At 38.1% G+C, this 17,039-nt stretch overlaps 1 protein-coding gene and 1 non-coding gene across 2 annotated transcripts in view; one reads left to right on the top strand and one right to left on the bottom strand.

Moving 5' to 3' along the window:
* Positions 1-1,054: 1,054 nt before the first annotated feature.
* BACH1 (BTB domain and CNC homolog 1) overlaps positions 1,055-17,039 on the bottom strand; it is a 96,355-nt gene continuing 80,370 nt past the window's right edge. Inside the window, exon 5 of the mRNA XM_045540521.1 lies at positions 1,055-1,133. Within this exon, the coding sequence (XP_045396477.1) occupies positions 1,077-1,133 (57 nt within the window). The 3' untranslated portion in view covers positions 1,055-1,076. The remainder of the gene's footprint in view (positions 1,134-17,039) is intronic.
* Positions 13,114-13,213, top strand: LOC123630964. The gene has a single exon (XR_006732888.1). It is a non-coding gene; the product is annotated as a small nucleolar RNA U13 (small nucleolar RNA).

The following is a 17,039-nucleotide window of genomic DNA, read 5'->3' as shown; positions in this document are numbered from 1 at the left end:
CAGAGGAGAAAGGAAACCCTAAATGATTAAACTTGATCTTCTTACTGCTAAAGAGATGGGACCAAGTAAAATAGAAACCCTGAAAAATTAAATGTGCTTAGGAAACTCTTGGGCAAGTTATCGAACCTCAAGTAGCAAAGTCTCTATAAGAGTTTCCTTGGACTTTTACATTTTCTTGCAACAAATAACAGATTTAAAGGGCAGTGGATCTCATCCTTTATCAATCAGAAAACACATTTGCAGAATCCATAATCCAGTCCAGAATTAAGATGAACTTTTTTTTTCCTGGTCCTTTCATTTATTTCTTTAAAATTGTTTTATCATTACTATGCAAGCTTGTGCCTGAATTACAGCCTTTAATAAAGCAATGACAGTTTTATTTCTCAAATGCCTGATGACCATATTAACCTCTCTTCAGTCAAGTTATTAATTGCACACGTTCTGCCTGCATCCTTTTGGTGTGGTCTTTAAGGAGAGAGAGTCAGAAGGCTTCTCAGGAAGGGAAGGGCATGTTTATAGTTGACTCTGTAGGAGTGTTTGCATAATTACTGGAATGATTAAGGTGGTGTTTTCTAAAACAGACAAGTGTACTAAGTTTTAATATGTTTCATGACAACGCATAAGACAAGAGTGCGTGTCGTATCTGATATAGGACCTTGCAGGTCGCCAAAATAAATAAATATATGCAGAGGTGCCGGAATGAATTCAGTTATGAGTATAAACAGAAACTTCAAGGGGAAATGAGCTTTGATTCTCGACAAGAGAATTGTTTGTGATCTGAATGAGGACAGCTGTATAGCAAAGGTGACAAAGAGCCTGGGGACATGAAGTCTTAGATAGTTTTCTCTAATCCCATGTTGTAAAGACAGCTTAATATGAGGGAGGGATGGCAGGATGGGCTTTGATGAATCCTGAGATTGGAGTTAAACCTTTTCTAATTTCACTCACCAGTATTTAATCTTATAGCTGCGCATCCTTAATCAAAACTCAGAGGGAATCTTTAATCTTGTGTATATAAAATGAAAGATGATTAGAGGCCCCTGACCTACCTGTGCTTCCAGCTGTTGCCTTCTGTTCTATCTTCCACGTTCTTCATGTCGCCCAGTCGTCCCAGTTACAGAAAAGATAGTATCCTGATTTTTTAGGAGAATGAAAATGAAGAACCTAACAGTTAATGTTGATGTTCAATCTTGCATCTATTCATTCATTAATACTTTCTGTCAGTGGTTAATGGACATCTCTTATGTGGCAGGCGTTGTTTTACATATTGATACAGAGCATGAACAAGACCCACATGTCTATTTTCACGGACTGCATTTTAGAATCTAACAAGGACTTTTTCACTCTTTCCTTGCTAAGTAAGCAAATGCGACTGATCCAGGAACATAAATATGCTCGTAAGGAGTAAATAATACTATAGAAAAATTTTTCTGTTTCAGATGACTGCAAGGTACAAATGGTTTACTGAAGAAATTCTTTATGTAGCTGGTAAAATGTTTGGATCCTGTTAGGAGATTGATAACCAGGTGATAAAATGCATCATTCCAGCATCACAGGATTTTAATGACCAGATGAAGGCTTTGAATAATGCCTGATGAATCTTTTTATGCACAATAAACAGGACTCCAGGACCAAGTCCCCCGCCCTCCCACCATGCCCCATCCTAAATGTGACTTTTATAGTGAAATGTCCCTGGGGACAACCAGGACAGTACTCTTATTGTACTTTTTCCCTTGATCCAAATCCTACCATATCCAGGTCATACCTTCTTCCTATTACTGCTCTAGAAAGCTTTTATTTTAAGAATATTATTAATATTAAAATCTTTCAATTCTTCAGCAACCAAATTCAATTTCAGTAGAGGAACCAGATTTAAATGACTGACAATTGACAAAAGTAAACACACTGAAAAAAATACACAACAATAAAAAATATTAAATTCCGGAGAAAGCATCACTCCTCACTATAACCAAAATAATTATTTTTATAAAATACAGATTTTCAAGGGGGAAAAAAGTATGCTTTCCATCTTTGAAAAAGTTTTCTAGGTTGGACTCTTCTAAATTTTCATCAGCAAAGGAGTGGTAGGTTTCTTTGCATTCCCTGCTGTGGTCCTTCTTTACAAATTAATGAGTCTGCCACACAGGATGCTGGTAAGAGGACAGAATCATGGAAATAACACAAAAAGAATAATATTCTGCACTCAGATTTACTCCATCCACCGTACTAAGATATTTGGGCAAAACTCACTGCAGCAAAGTATTAAGTGACAACATCCACAACCAAAATGGTATTTTCTGTTGACATTGGTGTGTGTAAGAGCATAAGCAATAGCGAGATTGCTTATTAACTTGGGCGGAAAACACCTCCCTCTTTTCAGCTGTTCTTTCTGATTGAGACCAAATAGATTCCCAGAGATACAGTATAAGCCACTCTGGAGTCACCAGACACCAAGCTCATTGATTCTTCTTTATTGCTTGTCTTGAAGACCGTTTGGTTGTGTGGAGGGGGAATATTAGCTGTATGTCAGCCATACTTCATTTGTGCGCTATGAGCAGGTTAATAAAAGGGATACTAGAAAACACTGGATCAAAAATGGCGTGGCAAACACAAAAGGTTAGAAACCACCATGACTCTTCAAAAACAAGTACTCACCCTGAAAAAGAACTTGACTGCCCACACAGTAGCCTATCCCAACCAGGAGGAAGAATGAACTATAGGACAGAAATGTAAAGATCCTGGTCTTAGAAGAGAAAGAAGAAGAGATTCTTATAGCACGTCTCTTTTCCCAGCATTGTTCTGGAATAGGAAAAGGGGTGTGAAGGGAAGTCAAAAGCAGCAAATACTATGGCCACTTCCTGCCTGTCTTCTAACCTGTAGCCCCAACATTTGACATTCAAGTGCATCACTTTCTCCACCAAATTCAGTGGCTGCCAGACAATCTCTTTCCTTTCTTAAAAAAATTATTTTGCAATATCTGAGACATAGAAAAGGAAATAAGTACTGTGAATCTATTGGGGTCAGAAAAAAAAGAAAAGGAAATGAGAATGATGCTAATACCTATGTATCCACCACTTAAGAAATAAAATATCCCTAACCCATTATATTTGAAGCCCTCTGTTTACCTCTTCCCAATTATATCCTCTACTTCACTCCCAGAGGCAACCATTGTCCTGAATTTAGGGTTTTCCTTTCCCAAGCATTTCTTTATACTTTTACTCAACATATATGTAGTTCTAAACAATTATTGCATGATGTTGTATGTTTTTAACCTTTATATGTTTTTGTATTTTTTAACCTTTACATAGTTTTCTTTTGTATGTTTTTAATTGTTATATATTCTTCTGCAACTTGATTTTTCAAGCAACATTATGTCTATGAGGTTCTTGCATGAATATGTTTGGCTCTAGTTCATTAATTTTCAGTGCTATATAGCATTCCATTATATGAATAAATCAGCATGAGTTAATCCACTTTTCTGTTGAAAGGTACTGAAGTTGTTTCTAAGTACTTTTTTTTTTTTTTTTTACTGCAAACCATTTGGCTCTATCTCCTTGCATATATGGGCAAAATGTCCCAGGACATATTTCTAGGAGTGAACTGTGAATCACAGAGCAAGTGAATCTTTAACTTCACTGAGTATTGCAAAATAGATCACCACAGTGGCTATACTGATTTACATTCCCCCCTGCTGTGCATAGGACTTGGTATTGCTTTATGTCCTTGTCATATTCAGTATTGTCAAATTTTAAAATTTCTGCCAGTATAATTAGTGTTAAATTTTATCTCACAGTGATTTCATTTTCCATTATACCAAATACTGGTGGATTTAATCACCTTTTCAAATGATTATAAATAATTTATGATTTCTCATTTGTGAAGTTCCATGTTCTCTTTTTTGCCTGTTTTTTGATTGTCATTTGTCCTTTCCTTATTTATGTGCAGAATTTCTTACATAGACTGGATATTAATCCTCTGTTGATTACATATGTTACAAATATCTATCTCTTTTTCACTCTTATTATGGTATTCTTTGATAAACAAAAAATTTTAATGTAGTATAGGCCATCAATATTTCCTTTTATAATTTGTGTTTTTTTGTTTTATTTATTCCCTACCCTAAAGTTTTGAATATATTCTTCTTTATTTTCTTCTAAATTTTTTGAGTTTTTATTTCCACAGTCAAGTGTTGAATGAACCTTGAGTTCATGTCCATGTGAGGTGTGAAGCAGCATGGCACAGTGTCTAAGAGCGTGGAGTCTGGAGCCCGACTACCTGGCTTCACTTCTCAGCTCTTGCCCTTTTTAGCCTGTCATTTAACTTCTATGTGCCTCAGTTTCTTAATCTGCAAAATGGGTATAATAATAATAATGTGCCTACTCATAGGTAAGAGTAAAGTTGCAATTAGAATATGTAAAACCTTTTAAAACAGCACCAACCAAGTGCAATGGAAAGGATTACTGCTATTATTATATGAGATCTAATTTTATTTTTCCACATGGATAGACAATTTTCCCACTCCTATATATTTTCCTAGTCCATCTCTTTCTCACTGACCTAACAACACCATGTGTGTCATACCTCAGCTTTCATGAAGGTGTAAACATTTTTCTAGGTTCCCTATTCTTCCACTGGTCTATCCTGCAGGGAAATTTCAAGCCTGTATTTAAAATTTCCTGAATTCTAGAAATCCCGGCAGTTATCATTATTGCCTCCTCTTTCATCTATAGTCCCATTTCCACAATGTCATTTTAATTGTTTGTGAAACCTAAAGGAGAATATTTCCTATTAGTTTCCTAGGGCTGCCGTAACAACGTACCACAAATTAAGTGACATAAAAGTACAGGAATGTCTTGTCTTGCTGTTCTGGAGGCGGGAGGTGCAAAATCAAGGTATCAGCAGGGCCGGGCTCCCTTTGAAATCTGTAAAGAATCCTCCCTTGCCTCTTCCTAGCTTCTGGGGATTTTCTGGGCCACCTCTGCTGTTCCTCGGCTTATAGGTGCATCACTCCAATCCTTTATCTTCACATGGCATTTTCTCCATGTTTCTTCTCTTCATATGGAGTTCTTTTTAAAAGGGTACAAGTCACATTGGATTAGGGCCCACCCTACTCCAATCTGACATCATCTCAACTCATTATATCTGCAGTGTTCCTATTTCCAGTCACATTCTGAGGTCCTGTGGGTTGGAACTTCATTTTCTGGGAAGGTCAAAATTCAACTTGTAACAAGGGCGCAATCAAAAACACTAACCTTGGGCTTTAATCAAAGCATCTAACCCTCTCCCGGATGGCCCAATCCACCCCCTGAAGATACTTGCCATACTGTCTTCAAGTACAATAATGAAATCCTCTTGGATCCAGATGTACTAACTCAGATTTTAAAACAAATAATTGCAAACTGAAAATTCTAAACAACTGCCTTGGGAGTTTGTGAAGAATGAAGACTTCAGAACTCTACCTCCAGAGATTCTCATTCAGTGATTCAAGCGGATCGATGCTAATGCAGGTGGTCAAGAGACCATGCTTTGGGGAACACTACTCTACGCAGAAATGTTAAAAGACATGTCCCCCAGGGGAGGGACACTTGGGGGAGCAGGCAGCCTTGTCACTCAGCTTTCAAGTGGTTGCCCCCAACCCAAAGGTCTTGGAAGAGACTGTCTATGGAGAACTCTGCTCTGCCACTTGATAAGCACTCTGGAAAGTTCAATTAATACTACTTCACTATTTAAAATCCCTTCCTTAGAGAATCATAGAATTGAACTGGTTCCAATTGTTAATTAGCAATTCAATTGTGTCTTTAGTTTTCACAGGCTGCCGTTTCCCTCAAGGCTCAAAGTATGACACTGCAGGAATCTATTCCACATTAATGAAACTCGGAGCAAGGATTGCTTCTTTATTTGGAAAAAAAGAAAAAGAAAGACAACAGCTGATATTTTTTGAAAGACTACTATTTTGCCAGGCATTCTTCTAGGCACTAGCAATATGGCACAAAACAAAACAGAAAAGATACCTATTATTATGGAGCTTTTCTTCTAATAGATGGGAAATGATTGAGAAGCAAGACAAATTGGTAAAATATGTGTAAATGCCATGATGGTGGAGATTTCTGACTGTTTCATTTAATGCTCCATCCCAAGTGCCCATAATGGGTCTTGGCACATAGTAGAGGGTCAACAAATATATATAGATTACCTAATGGTGGTAATGGCACACAAAGGCAAAAATAAAATAAGGTAGAGAAATGAAATAGGGATTGTGGTATAATTTTAAATGGAAGAATCATGGAAAGACTCCTAGAGAAGGTGTCATTAGAGTACAAACCTGAGGAAAATGAGGATGCGAGCCACGTACACATACCTGGGGAAGAAGAAAGCCTTAGAACAGCCTGTGCAAAGGCCCTGAGGTGGGAGCATACTTGGTGTGTTCAAGGAACAACATAGAGAGAAGGAAAGGAGGGGAAGAGAGTAGGAGTATGGAAAGACAAGGAGGGCAAGGGGCAGCCAGAGCAGGGAGGGCGAGATATGCCACTGGGTGACACTGGCATTTGCTCTGAGATGGCAAGCCACTGAGGGTTTTAAACAGGGGAGGGATAGAAACTGCTTATATTTAAACAGGTTTATTTCAACTGTTGTGTTGAGAATACACTGAAGGAAAACAAGACATGAGCAGGAAGCTATTGCAAAAATCCAGTGGGAGATAAGCGTACCTTGGACGAAAATGCTAACAGTAGTAAGATAAGAAAGAGTAAGATTCCAGATATATTTTGAAGGTTTGGGCAATTAGATGTGCTGATGGATGGGATATTGGATGTAAGAAAAGGAGAGCAAAGATGCAGCCAGGTGAGGATGAGAAAGAACTGGAACTATAACCCACGGCCACTGGAAAAGCAAAATGGTACAGCCACTGGGAAAACTGAAAGATTCTTTAAGAGTTACACAACACACCTACCATCCCACCCAGACATTCCACTCCTCGGTGATTTACTCAAGAGAAATGAAATCAAATGTCTCCAGAAAGACCTCTACTGAATGTTCATGGCAGCTTTATTCATAATAGCCTAAAACTAGTAGCAACACAAATGTCCATCACATGGTGAATGCATAAATAAACAAATCACAATTTCTGTCCATATAATGGAATATTAATTACAACAAAAAGAACATGAATGCATATCAAAATATTTATTTGAGATAAAAGATACACACAAAAGAGTACATGCTGTATGATTCTATCTATATAAAATTCTAGAAAATGTAAACTACTCCTATAGGAATGAAAAGCCAATCAGGAGTTTCCTGGGGACAGACATGGAGGGAGGGATGGGTGACAAAGGGAGATAGAAATGTTCTATAAATAATTGTGGCAGTGGATTTATGGGTATCTACATCTGTCAAAACTCATTGAATTGTATGCTTTACATGGATACAGTTTACTGAACATAAATCATGTCTCATAAAGTTGATTTTTAAAATTTAAGAAAAAAAGATAAAGCCAGGATTTTTAGCCTAAGTGATTGGAAGAATAGAATTGTAATTATCAGAGATGAGAAAGATTGTGAGAAGAGCCAATTTTGTTGGTGGTGAAATATTAAGAGCTCCATTATGGACATGCTGTTAATAACTTTGAGATGTCTATTAGGCGTCAAATTAGAAATGTTGAGTGAACAGTCAGGAATATGAATCTGGAGTTTAGGAAATGGGCCATGCCGGAGATAAACATACAGGAATCACAAACACATGGATGTTACTTAAAGTAATGACACTGTGTAAGATCATTACAGGAATGACTATAGATAAAGAACAAAAGAGATCCAAGGACTAATTCCTGAAACTCTCCAACATTAAAAGGTAGTGAAGATGAGGAATCAGCAAAGATTCTGAGAAGGAGAAGCAGTGATTAAGGAAGAAAAGCAACAGAGCCCGGGACCCCAGAAGCCAAGAGAAGCAAGGGCTTCAAGAGGAAGGAACAATCCCAGCGACAAACACTGCGCATAAGTCAGCAGACGGGGCCTGAGAACCTCTCATTGGACTTTGATCGGGTAATGGCAAAGAAAGAAGGGAAGCAGTGATACTGGAGTTAGCCCCTGTAGTTAATTCATTCATGGAGTTTTGCTGAGAAGAATATTAACGGAGGGTAAGCAGTAAGTGGAGAAGAAGGTAGGGTTAAAGGAGAGTTTTTTAAGATGGGAGAAATCACAGCATGTTTTCACCCTGATAGGGAAGATCCAGTGGAAAAAAATGTTAGTGCTTTAAAGGAGACAGGCAGAGCGGTTGGGGCAATGTTCCCGCGCGAGTGGAAGGCGGCAGGCTGGGCTGCACGCACAGAGGGGCAGGCTGTGTCTGGAGACCAGAGACGGGAAGAGAATGTGGGCACTGCGAGGCGTGGCACAGGGAGCTGGTCTGTGCTGCTCTCTGCTGTTTTCTCGATGAATGAAGAGGCAATATTGAGAGAGAGCATGAGTGAGAAGCTGTTGGAGGCTTGAGAAGAAAGAAAAAACTGCCTAACAGTCAGCTAGTGCAGGGGCTGGCCCACCTATTTTTGTATGGCCTGAGTACTAAGAATAGCTTTTACATTTTTAAAAGCAAAATATGGAAAGGACTATTAGCCTTTGAGAGAAAACAGGTACTCAAAGAGTTGAAGACATTTCCTCTTGGCCCGCAGAGCCTACAATATTTATTATTATCCCTTTATAGAAAAAGTTGGCCAACCCTTGACCTAGCAGAGTGAGCGAGTGAATGGGCTGAGCCACACAGCACGATATGCCCGGCAGCAGGGAAGCACTGGCCAGGAGCTTGACAGAATATCAATCCAGTGCATCCTCACACAAGGACTACAAGTTAAATATTAATAACCGAATTTTAGATGAGCTAATTGTGTCTCAGAGAGGCTTGATAACTTCCTCAAGGTCACACAAGTAGTAAATGGGAGATAAAGATTCATTTAGCAAATACATTAATGTCTCAAATTCCTGTTTCCTTTCCACTCTGCCATGTTGCATTACAAAAGACTGTGACCTCTTTGTCTTTACCTTGCATCTTGGCATGGGCAACTGCAAGGTGACGCAGATTTCCATCTGCAGCACCTGCAGCAGAGCCAGACAGACTTAGGTGTACACCTCAGCCTGCTCTCGCTGGCTTTGTGGCTTTGAAAGAGATTTGTAACATTTCCATGTCTCTATTTTTCTCATCTATAAAATCAGATTAATAATAATTAAACCACTTGAAATTGCAAATATCCAAACAATTTCAACCTATGAAGATGACTATTGGAGTTCTCACTGATATCTATCATGCAAGGATTTTGTGTGGATTAAAGGTAATATACATAAAGCATGTATACTTTGTAGACCCTTAAATGTGATTTTGTGGACAATCATAATAGAAGCATCCTAGCATCTAAAGAAGTATTTATTTAGAGGGAAGGGGCTATGAAATAATCTCAATTATGTACTCCCAGCCCAGAGCCACAGGGAAAAATGAGATGTGGGAGACTGCAGGAAGCCTGGATGGGGCCTGTCGGTCTCAAGCCACACTGACCCTAACTCTAAAGTCATCTTGATAACAGTTGGCCTGTGGGCCACTTAATGGCCAATTTCCAGTACCTGGAAGACTGTCATGGGGAAGACAGATTCATCTTACTCCGTTTGGCTACAGAAGATAGAAAGAGGAATCATGGGTGGAAATTACACGAAGACAGGTATAAATACCACTAAAACTAAAACTTTCTGATAATTAGAATTATTAACCATGGAATGGGCTGCAGTGGAGGGTACAGACTTCCAGGGGAGACCAGGAAAGCAGTAGATAACATATTGCTGGAGGAATCACATAATGGGTAAGGGTTGGACTAAATGACCTTTGAGATTCTTTCCAACTCTAAAATTTTATGAGTTAGTAGCCCCTGGCGCTGGCCTAGCAGTGCTCTGAACTTGCACCAGCTAGTCAAGTGTCCAGAGTAGTACCTGACACAGAGTTGGCATTTAAGGAATGTTAACTCTCTCCTTCATAGTTCCTCTGACTCAAATTCAAAAACAACCATTAAGTTGTCCTATCATTCAGCAACTGTACGTATCTCCCCTTTATTTCATTCGTTTTGATTCATCATCAGTCTGCTAATTAAGAAATAGAGGAGACTGAAATTTGAATCCTAGTCTATTCTTATGAAGCTGCTGTCAGATCAAAGTCAGTGATATTACGTTTGAATAGGCTTTTCCAAGAATGGATTACTGGGATTTATATAGCTAATAAGGAAAGAAATTGTTTTCCTAAAAAGACAAGATTAAAAAGAAGCAATTGGCATTCGAGAGAGAGTCAGATCGCTTCACTCACAGGTGGAGGGAATAGAAATGAAATAGAGGAAGGTGAACATTAATATTTAGATTGTTTCTTCCCCAGTCACAGGCTGCAGCAAATTTTAAAACAAAAGAGCTGTCTCATAATATAATGATTAAAGCAAGTTTCCTTTGCTTCTCTTAAAAGAGACAGGTTATAAGTAGGAAACTTGCCTGGTAACAAACACTTCTAAATTACAGTAATGGGGAAGACCCATTACTCCCCCAAAATTAAAAGCAATTGAGAGTTATTAGAAAGTTCTTCATATCTTCCAGGTACCAGGGTTTGAGGAGAACTGTGCAGGGAAATGCACTTAGAGCCATCCAGACCCCACGGCCTCCTAGCTCAGTGACCTTGGACAGGTTACTCACATCTGCAAACCTAGTGTCTCATCTGTAAGTGGAGATCATATAACATCGACATCATAGGATCATTTTGAAGATTAAATAAGATAATATTTATCAAGCAGTGAGCCTATTACCTGGAAAATCACGAATGTTAATTACATATGCATATCTGTTAACCCAGAAGGTGACACCATGGGGATTAGCACCCACTCCCAAATATTGCTAGAACACTTTATAAAGGCAAAGATTAACACCATTTCCACCAATATCTGAAATCGACAAGCAATTACTGTCAAAATTTCCAACCATAAATTCTGTGGAGTGGAATTGTGAAAATCAATCTGTAGTCTACACAGTTTTGTCCAAATAAAATGAATGGCAACTTGGATGTCCTTATCAGTATGCCCCAGCTAATATCCAGAAAACTTAAAAAGTAGTTGCTTCTCTATTAAACAGGTACTATGTTTTGAAGTGATCAGAATGTTTCTACTGCATCGTAATTTTTCTATATTTTTTCAGTGCTGCAACTCCCCAAGAAACAGGGAGTCATTGGGAATAGTAGAAATGATTCTATCCTGGGCAATATTATTACAATATTTTAAGCTCTGCAGGGCAGGGCAGAGAAAATTAAGGTACTAGTGGTAGTGCATGCTGGAGATTACAGTTTTTAGCATCCCACTCTCAGAAGACCAGAGAATCAAGCAGAAGGAGTAGGAGAATAGTCCACTCCAGTACACCAGCACCATGTCAGGGAGAGCTTCCTGGGCACTTGGGATAGGGGCTCCCACAAAGACCTGCCTTCAGCTGTCCATCTGAGAAGGAAAAACATACCCGCTCCCCTTACCTACACCAGATGCCAAATCCAGACAGTTTCTCCTTTATGGCTAAGGAGGAAAGAAAACAAGAGCTTGGGACCTTGCAAACAATACATCAGAATAAGAGAAAGGGGAACAACAACTATAGACTCAAGAGATAGAACTCACCTCTGAAAATTATCTACAGAAAGAAACAGAATTAGGATCTAGGAAACTGGGGGCCTTCAACAAGCCACAAGACCACCTGGCTTCTTCCAAGAGCTACAAAGAGCAAATAGATAGCAGTGAGCAAAAGAAACGATGAAAAGATGAATTAAATCTAAAGCTGAGATTTAAAAATCATCATAATAACACATGACTACAAGGAGGCAGACTGTGCACAAGGAGGGGCTGGAGGAGGGAGACTAAAAAGTTAATAATAGCAGAGAAAAACGAGCGAGTGAAAAGCAGGTGTCACCATGACAAATCAAACACATCTGATGTTCAGAAACTTTAAAGAGAAGAAAGAGACAAAGACGCAAGTGATGAATAAGATGATGATTTTGAAGGAGAGTTTGGAAAACCAATTAAATAATTTAATGTCTTCCTCAGGAGAATACCAAGATAATTAGGAGCAAAGCAATAATCGAAATCATGAACAAAGAAAATGTTTTTGAGCCGAGGAAGCCCTAAGTATGCAAACAAAAGGACATACTCCCTGTGATCCGTAAAATAAATAGAAGAAAATATAAATTACACATAAAACATTCTGAAACTGTTGTATAACTGCAAAGACAATAAAAATACATCTTTAAACATTCACCTGGAAAATACCTGGTCACTATGCAGAAACAAAGTCAAGATGATCTTATACTGCTATGTAATGTTAAATTTCACACACACACACTCACACACAATGTTTACAGAATCTTAAGGAGAAAAATGTGGAACCCAAGAATTTTCAATTCAGGCAACAGGAAAAACATTTTTAATATCTAAGTTCTTATGTAAGGCTTTATGATACCCTTCTTGGAAAAAAATAACCTAAAGATATCTTTAAACAAAGCAAAAGAAAAGAAAAATTGAGATTACAAGCCTGAGAAAGTTGTCTTAGAAAATAAATAGTATCAAGAACCAAAATCATCTCAGTGGTGAATTTAGTCTAAATAAGTATTATTACAAACAGAAATACAAATTATACAAGGTAAACTTAAAAATAAGAACTGTAAATTTTTTCTAAATAATTTAAGGGTAATTATATACATTGTATTAGCAAAGCCTAGCATGGTAAGAGACAGGTACCAAAGTGAAATAAATTTATCATGCTACTTAAAATGAGGACAAATGATCCAATCTCCTTGATAACTGAATAAAAATGTGTTCAAAAATGTACCTTTAAAATTCAAGGGCAATCACTAGAAGACTCTGAAGAGGATATGTAACTTCCAAACCATGAGAAAATAGAAATAAAGCAAATATGGTTAAAGATCAAAAGCTAGGAGACAATGAAAACTACAAAATGAAGTAAAAAATGAAAATTATAAAATAACATGACACATTGAATTAGTTAAGAAAAACTAAATTAATAATGGCTTTAAAACGTGGTTTTGTTTTCTTATCTAAAAAAAATATAGAAGTAAATCTTTTCGTGTTTCATTAGTGTGATGATTGAGGGTCTTCATGCTCATGTGTGAGATGTGGCCCCCTCAGACCTTGTTACATCACATTACCTGTCTGATGTGAAAAAGAAAAAGGGGGAAGGGAAGAAAGGGAAAAAAAAAAAAGAAAAAGGAAAAAAAAAATCCAGAAGTAGGAAATCTGGGCAGACTTAGTGGTGCCACAGAATCATCCAGCATCTGGGATATGTCCAGTTTTATGCACTGCTTCCTAGTGTGGTCCCTGTCCAATACGGATGCTCCAGCTCCAAATATCATGTCCAGATTCTAGCTAGCAGAAGGCAAAAAGGAGAGAGATGCATGATCCCTGCCCCTCCAAGGACACCATCCAGAAGTCATACCAACTACATCAGCCTTCATCCCTTATCTGCAACTTAGTCACATGCCAAACTTATCCCACAAAGGAGCATGGAAAATGAATAAAGACCATTCAAGGGGCCCTCTGGCCTTTGCTCGGCTAAAGATTGGGGTGCCAGTTCTATATTTAAATAATTTTCATAGATCAAATCTAGGAGAAAAGTGTGTAAAGGCCAGCACTAGTAAAACGATTTGGAAAAACCAATTAACTTGGATTTCCACCGCACTTTTTACACCAAAATCAATTTTTAACTATGAAAAAATGAAAACAGATCAGTGCTAGAAGTAAATGATGAATAAATATTTTTGTAATATTTGGCAAGAAGAGTCTTTGTAAGAAATGCTAAATTAAACATATAATCCTTCAACATGAAAAGCATAAATGTAACAAAAATTAAAAGTAATTAAAATCTGGGAAAATAGATCATATATGATAGTGATTTTATTTCTATAATATATAAAGAAGTGTTATAAATCAAAAAGAAAAAGATGAATGCTTCAATATAAAGATGAGTTAAAAGCATAAAGAAGTAATCTGAGAAATGAATACTAAATGGCAAATACACGTTCAAGAAAAGTTTTTATGTTACCAATCATCAGTGCAGTTAAAATCAAAATAATAAGATGCTATTTTTTCTCATATCAATGTCAAATTTTCAAATACCATAATGCCAATGATGGCAAAAACATTTTGAAATGGAAAATCCCACTTAACACTGGTAAAAGCATAATTCAGCAATAAAATCCAAAATTCAAAATCTCAAAATTATTTAATGACCATTGACCCAACAAGTCTCCTAAGAATCCATCATAAGCAATATAAGTAGATTATACATATCATATACCTATAAAGATGTATAAATAATGAAAAATTGGAAATAGCCTAAGTGTCAAATAAGAGAAGTTTATTAAAATAACTTACTAGACCCCACAGGCATCGCTTTTATTTCTTTCTTCTTTTTTTTTTTTTGAGACAGAGTCTCACTCTGTTGCCCGGGCTAGAGCGTCATGGCGTCAGCCTAGGTCACAGCAACCTCAAACTCCTGGCCTCAAGCAATCCTACTGCCTCAGCCTCCCGAGTAGCTGGGACTACAGGCATGCGCCACCATGCCCGGCTAATTTTTTCTGTATGTGTTTTTAGTTGTCCATATAATTTCTCTCTATTTTTAGTAGAGACAGGGTCTCGCTCTGTCTGGCTGGTCTCTCAGGCTGGTCTCAAACTCCTGAGCTCAAACGATCCACCCGCCTCAGCTTCCCAGAATGCTAGGATTATAGGCATGAGCCACCTTGCCTGGCCCATTCCTTTTATTTCATCCAAAAGTACCCTATACTTCTTCTATAAGATTAATTGTATTGTATGATTTTGAATCTTATTGTACAAAGGCATTGTTTATTTTGTATATGCCTATATACACAGTTATACCCTCTGGTAGACATAAGCACCTTGAAAACAGAGCCATGTTGTCTTGTTCAACAACAAGAATCTTGCTTAGCTCTGTAAATGGTAAGAACTCAAAAAATGTTTGCAAAAAGGAGTATGACCCACTAAAAACAATAATGTAGAGCTGCAGTCCCCAACCCCAGTGAGTATACAAGCACCATGTCAGAGCTCTGCCACCCACCTCCAGCCCCCGACCTCCGTCTGTGAAAAAATTGTCTTCCCTGAAACTTAGGAAGGGGCACACACAGCAGAAGGTGAGCAGTGGTGAGCAACCAAAGCTTCATCAGTATTTACAGCTACTCCCCATCACTCACATCACTGCCTGAGCTCCACCTACCCATCCTCCCATCCCCCTGTCCATGGAAAAATTGTCGTCCACAAAACTGGTCCTTGGTGCCAAAAAGGTCAGGGTCCACTGATGTAGAGGAATTCTTTTGTTCATACAACAAATAATCACTGAGTACCAACCATGTGCCCAATACTGAGCTAAGCACTAGGGTTCAAAAGTGAACAAGATATTCTTGACTCTCGTGAAGGTTACATTTAGTGTGGAAGACAGAAAAAACCCAAACAAACAAATACAGTCATGTGCCACATAATGACATTCTGGTCAACAATAGACCACATATACAGCAGTAGTCCCATAAGATTATAATACCATATATTTACTGTACCTTTTCTATGTTTAGATACACAAATAATTACCATTATGTTACAATTGCCTATAGTATTCACTTAGGTTTATAGCCTAGGAGCAATACACGATATCATATAGCCTAGGTGTGTAGTAGCCTGTATCATCTAGATTTGTGTAAGTGCACTGTATGATGTTTGCACAATGGTACAATAGCCTAATGATGCATTTCTCAGGAAGTATCCCCATCATTAAATTACAAATGACTGTGTATAAATGTTTATATAGTGTGAAAATAGCTATGACCATAGCCATCAAGAAGATGAAATAGAAAATAAGAGAGACCTACTTTAGTCACACTGATCAGAAAAGGCATCAGCATGACAATATTTAAGCTGATTTCTGATGGATAAAAAGTCACACATGGCAATAATGGAAAGAAAAGCATTATAAGCAGAGAAAATAGCATATATGAACAGCTAGAGGCAGGAAGATTTGAGTGTGTTCGAGAAAGCGTGACTTTGGTGTAGTGAGGGAGTTGCATAGCCTGAGGTTGGAGAGAGATGAGGAGACAAACCATGAGGATCTGTAGAGCCATCCAGCCTCTGTACAGAGTTTGGATCTATTACAGGTGTAACTAAAAGCCACTGAAGGTTTTGAAGTAAGATTTAATTTATATTCTAAAAGATGATCACTCATGCTTATAACATGGGAAATGGATTGGGGAGGAGCAGGTGTGAAATCAAGAGACTCATCAAGGAGGTGTTGACATAGTCCAGGTAAAGGATGGGCCATGGCCAAGGTGTTGGCCATGGAGACAGGGAAAAGTTGACAGTGTCAAGATATTTTAGGGGGTCAAATCAAATGGAGTTGCTGATGCTTGAGATATAGGGGCTATGGCAAAGGTGAAATCAGGACTGACTCCTAGATTTCTGGATTGAGCAACTGGTGGATAATGGTGCCATTTACTGGGCTAGGACAGATAAAGGAAGGACTGAGTTATGGGCAGAAAATGAGAAGTTCTATCTTGTACACATCTAATTTGAGATGTTTGTAAGTCATCCGGGTTGAGCTGTCAGGTAAACAAAACTGGATATGGTGTTCAGGAAAATTATCTGGTTGAAGGTATAAACTTTGAAATCTTGAGTCATGATGATAATTTTAAAAGCTGGTAATTAATGAAATCACCCAGGGAAAAAGGAGAAAAGAAGACGACCTGGATTCATACCAGAGCAATACCAACACTTAAGGGGAGAAATAGGAGCCAGCTGGAAAAGGAAACTGATGGGCAAAGCCAGTGAGTTTGTAAAGCAAAGAATCAATGGCCTGAACATACCCAAGAGAAGAGTGTTTCAAGAAGTGAATGGCCAACTCCTCCACATGCTGCTGAAAAGGTAAGATGAGGACAGGGAGGTATACATCACATGTGGCCACATGCATTTCCAGTGATTCAGAGAC

Source organism: Lemur catta, chromosome 1, assembly GCF_020740605.2.
Source record: "Lemur catta isolate mLemCat1 chromosome 1, mLemCat1.pri, whole genome shotgun sequence".
Taxonomy (NCBI): Eukaryota; Metazoa; Chordata; class Mammalia; order Primates; family Lemuridae; genus Lemur; species Lemur catta.
Note: the sequence above shows the minus strand (reverse complement) of the source record. Positions and strands in the feature narration are given on the sequence as shown.